Source organism: Octopus bimaculoides, chromosome 4, assembly GCF_001194135.2.
Source record: "Octopus bimaculoides isolate UCB-OBI-ISO-001 chromosome 4, ASM119413v2, whole genome shotgun sequence".
Taxonomy (NCBI): domain Eukaryota; kingdom Metazoa; phylum Mollusca; class Cephalopoda; order Octopoda; family Octopodidae; genus Octopus; species Octopus bimaculoides.
This window is the reverse complement of record NC_068984.1, coordinates 137,100,568-137,105,412: the sequence shown is the minus strand read 5'-3', so window position 1 is coordinate 137,105,412 and position 4,845 is coordinate 137,100,568. Positions and strand designations below refer to the sequence as shown.

General features: G+C 38.2%; 1 protein-coding gene across 1 annotated transcript in view; it reads left to right on the top strand.

Annotated features, from left to right (window-relative positions):
• Positions 1-4,845, top strand: part of LOC106868227 (polyribonucleotide nucleotidyltransferase 1, mitochondrial) — a 208,537-nt gene that overhangs the window by 50,776 nt on the left and 152,916 nt on the right. Inside the window, exons 9-10 of the mRNA XM_014913393.2 lie at positions 1,479-1,665; positions 2,222-2,273. Coding sequence (XP_014768879.1) covers positions 1,479-1,665; positions 2,222-2,273 — 239 coding nt within the window. The remainder of the gene's footprint in view (positions 1-1,478; positions 1,666-2,221; positions 2,274-4,845) is intronic.

Here is a 4,845-nt window from a genome sequence, read left to right as displayed (position 1 = left end):
ACGAGGGGGTTCACCCGCAACTACAAGGGAGTCCACCAGCAACTACGAGGGGGCCCACCAGCAATTACGAGGGGGCCCACCAGCAACTACGAGGGGGCCCACCAGCAACTACGAGGGGGCCCACCAGCAACTACGAGGGGGCTAACCCGCTACTACGAGGGGGAAAACCTGCAACTACGAGGGGGCCCACCCGCAACTACAAGGGGGCCTACCAGCAACTACATGGGGGCCCACCCACAACTGCAATGCTATCATTTAATTTTTTTTTCGTTAAAAGTATTCTTTTCAACTATCTGCAAACACAGCCAGGCTGACATAATTAATGCATTCTTCCAGGAATGAATAAAAAATTCTCAAACTTGAGGGGACGGTCCCCTTAGATATTAACATGGGCCTCCATATATGGATTCTAATGGCGCAGGGGCCCACTTGCCATCAGGCAAGCTGGCAACCTGGTCAGTTTGCCACTGACTACAACAATAATAAGGGTTTTAAATTTTGGCTCAAGGCCAGCAATTTTAGGGGCAGGGGCTAGTCAATTTCATTGACCCCAGTGCTCAACTGGTACTTATTTCATTGATCTAGAAAGGATGAATGACAAAGTCTACCTTGGTGGCATTTGAACTAGGAACATAAAGATGGATGAAATACTGCTAACCATTTTGTCTGGTGCAGTAACAATTCTACCAGCTCCCCACCTTAATAATAACAACAACAACAACAACAATAATAATAACAATAACAATAATAATAATAATAATAATAATAATAACAATAATATTAATAATAGACCAGATATAGTTGTCAAAGATCATGAAAAAAAAAAATGCTTTCTAATTGATGTATCAATACCAGCAGATGACAACGTTTCCCTAAAAGAAATGGAAAAACTTTCAAAATACAAAGACCTGGAAATAGAGGTAACTCGAATGTGGAATCTAAAAACAGAAACAATTCCTATCATAGTAGGTGCCTTAGGTATAATAAAAACATATTCAGACAAATACATAACAAAAACACCAAGACTTACAAATATATATAACATACAGAAAATTGCACTACTGGGTACTGCACACATTCTACGCAAAACACTTTCAATACAGTAAACATAAGAGCATCACAGCAAACCACAGCACATACCCAAGGCGCACAGAGCTGCGCTCGGTAGTGAAGTGAAAGCACGTTATAAAAATAAAACTACTGAACAATAATAATGATAATAATAATAATGCCCCTATGCAGTACCAGGCCAAAAGACCGGTTGGTTATGGCTGGTACCTTTTGTTTTATCCTGGTCTGTATGATCATAGTGACAAAGGCTAAATATTAACAACTACATAATATAATCTTAGCTATTGAAAATTTTTGTAAAAATACATTTTTTGCCTTTCATTTTTATGTTTTTCATAAATGTAAAAATTTTCAAATTCTAAGAATATTTTTCTTATATAGATAATTTTTCTTTTTCATTCTTTCAGTGATGCTGGAATCAAGTTCTGACAATATTCTGCAACAGGATTTTATGCGTGCCATAAAACAGGGTGTGAAAGAAACCCAGCTTATTATCCAAGCTATTAAAGATTTACAGAAGCACCATGGGTGTGAGAAGAGGCAATTTACTCCACCATCAGCATTAGAAGAGGATATTTTAGAGGCCATCAAAAGGTATTTATCTTCCACCTATCTATTTCTATTACAAGATGTTTGTGTGTGTGTATCTATCATTGTTTTGATTCTTTATCGACATCATATATTATTTCCCCCTTGACACTCTTCGCAATCTATGTTACATCATTTAGGTATTTGTTAGGTATGGCTGTGTGGTTAAGAAGCTTGCTTCCCAACCGTGTGGTCTTGGGTTCAGTCCCACTGCATGGCATTTTGGGCACATGTCTTCTACTATAGTCCCAGACCAACCAAAGCCTCACGAATGGGTTTGGTGGAAGGAAACTGAAAGAAGCCAGTTGTGTGTGTGTGTGTGTGTGTGTGTGTACTGGAGCCTCGTGGAGCTTTAGGTGTTTTCGCTCAATAAATACTCACAACGCCTGATTTGGGAATCGAAATCGCAATCCTATGACCGCGAGTCCGCTGCCCTAACCACTGGGCCATTGCACCTCCACTGGTGGTGACAAGATACCAGACTGTATTCACAAAGCGCACACTAGGAATGTTTTGCACATCAGTTAAAAGATATATATAGCTTAGTTTTCTTCTATTTCAGTATGTCTAACCTACGGATTAAAGAAGTTTTTCAAGATCCCAGGCATGACAAAGTAAGTTTGTACTAGTTTTTTCTCTCTTTACTACAAAAATAAGTTGTTTTGCTCAGCATAGTTGAAGCTGATCTATGGAAAGACAGTAATACAGCTGTTTGAATACTCAAGGTCGGTTACAACAAATTGTTAGTCAGATGACAATGACGACAACAACAACATCATCATCATTTTCATCATTTGCTGTCTGCTTTCCATGGGTTGCAACAGGCTCCAGTCATCTGTTTTGGCATGGTTTCTATGGTTGGGTGCCCTTCCTAATGCCAACCACTTCACAGAGTGTATAAGTTGCTTTTCATTTGGCACCAGCACCAGTGGTTTATATGTGACTCCAGCATGGGTGTTTTATACGTGGGACCCAGTACCAGTACTTTTTCTGTAGCACCAGCGGGGGTACTGTTTACATGGTACCAACACAGGTGCTTTTTACATGACACTAACACCCACGAGCTCGCAAGACAAGGACCCCTCAACTGAGAGAAGGAGTGGAACCAAGAGATCAGAATACGATAAAGAGACAGAAGGAGCCCTTTTACTATCAAAGTGATACTTGGCTACCTCAGTAGGACAAGGAAGGAGAGAGTTAGAGAGAGAGGGGGGTAAACTAATTGGGCGGCGTCAGCAGAGGCGTGGAAAAAAAAAGCAGCAGCCCCTGCCTTTCGCTGCACTTTGCGCGTCATCTCCCGTCCGTGTTGCTGCTGTGGCAGCCAGAAACCGGCCCCTTTTGCTTCGACCTGCACCGGCGCCCGTCCTTCTGCAGTGGCTTGGTGTGCGGTAGTCGAATCGCAAACCGTTTTTGCTTGGTGAACTCGTTCTTTACACGTTTCTGCTGCCGTGGACACGTACATGCGGACGACAGCCGCCGCCGTCCGGTCGACTCGGCGGTGGCGACGGCAGCCGATTCAGCTTCTTCCCGCTCTCTTGCACTTTGTGTCAGTTATTCACTAACAAATCTTATTTGCACTCATTGAGGTCACAGCATTACCTTGCTTGGAAAAAGGCGAGGGTTGATAACGGGAAGGGTATCTGGCCATAGAAAATCTGCCTTGACAAAGCATGGAAAAGTGGACGTTAAAATGATGATGATGACGATGATGATGATGGTGTTGTAGTAGTAGAAGAAGAAGAAGAAGAAGAAGAAGCCCATTGGCTGGATTGTATCTGTAATTCAGAGGTCTGATCTTGCCACCCTGTCATGTTGAATTAACTTGAGGATTATGTTTAGGGCATATGTCTCTGTGGAATATTCGGCCACTTGCATGCTAATTCAAAGAACTTAATAGTCCAGGTGATTGAACTACTGACAACTCATGATCCAAAATTCTGATCAAAATCCATTTATTTATTTATTTATCTATTTCATTTATATTATTTGTTTATTTTTTTTTTGCTCTGAAATTTAATTCCCCCCACCCACATTTTTCTCTCTCTCTCTCTCTCTCTCCCCCACCTTCTTACACCTGATAATGTTTGTATTGGTGTATTCGTAAACAATGCCAAATATTTTAAAGAAATAATACGAAAGCAATAAATAATAAACTCTACGACAAAAAAAAAACACACACAAAAAAAGAAAAAAAAACAATTTTTTTTTTTTTTTGTGTGTTTGCAAATAAGAAATTTTGATGTTTTTATTTGCCAACCATATCGGTACTTCTGAACTAACAGGAATCTCAAGTCAGAGTATTTCTTGTTTATTATTCTCACTTTAAGAAGCGTTTTGCTTCTTACATCTGTTTTTGTTTTTATTATGTTTTTCTTCATCTTTCATTCTTTCTGTCTCAAGATATTTTGTAATCATGTTATATCATACTGTTAATCGTATGATTTCATACTGTTAATCTTATTATTAATCACGTTATTTCGAGCTGCTGTTAATCATATCGTCTCTACTAGTTTGTAGTTTTAGATCAGTGTTGTTGCTGTTATTGTTGTTGTTGTTGTTATTAATATTGCTATTGCAATATATCGAAAGTGGTTTCACTTTTGTGTGCGTGTGTATTTGTAGAAGTGTGTGTGTGTGTATATATATAAGCATGTGAACATGGAAAAATAGACGTTAAAATGATGGTGATGATGTATTTCTATGAGTATGTGTGTATACATATGTTTGTACGTGTATACATATGTTTGTATGTATGTATATATATATATATATATATGTTTGTATGTATGTATATGTATGTTTGTATGTGTGTATACATGTTTGTATGTGTGTATACATATGTTTGTATGTGTGTATATGTATGTTTATATGTATGTGCATATATTATGTGTGCATGTGTATACTGTATGTATGTATGTATGTATGTATGTATGTATGTATGTATGTATGTGTGTATATATATATATATATATATATATATATATATATATATATATTATGTATATAAATATTATACATATGCATGTACATATATCTGTATATGTATTTTACTGCTGAGATGCTTAAAATCTCTGACGGAGTAGAATGCATGCAGATACCTGTCTAGTTTGTAAAGGTAAGTGCCATACTCAGTGATGAGTATAGCAGCATTTATAGTTAATTGTTACAAAGGTAAAGGAGATGCCT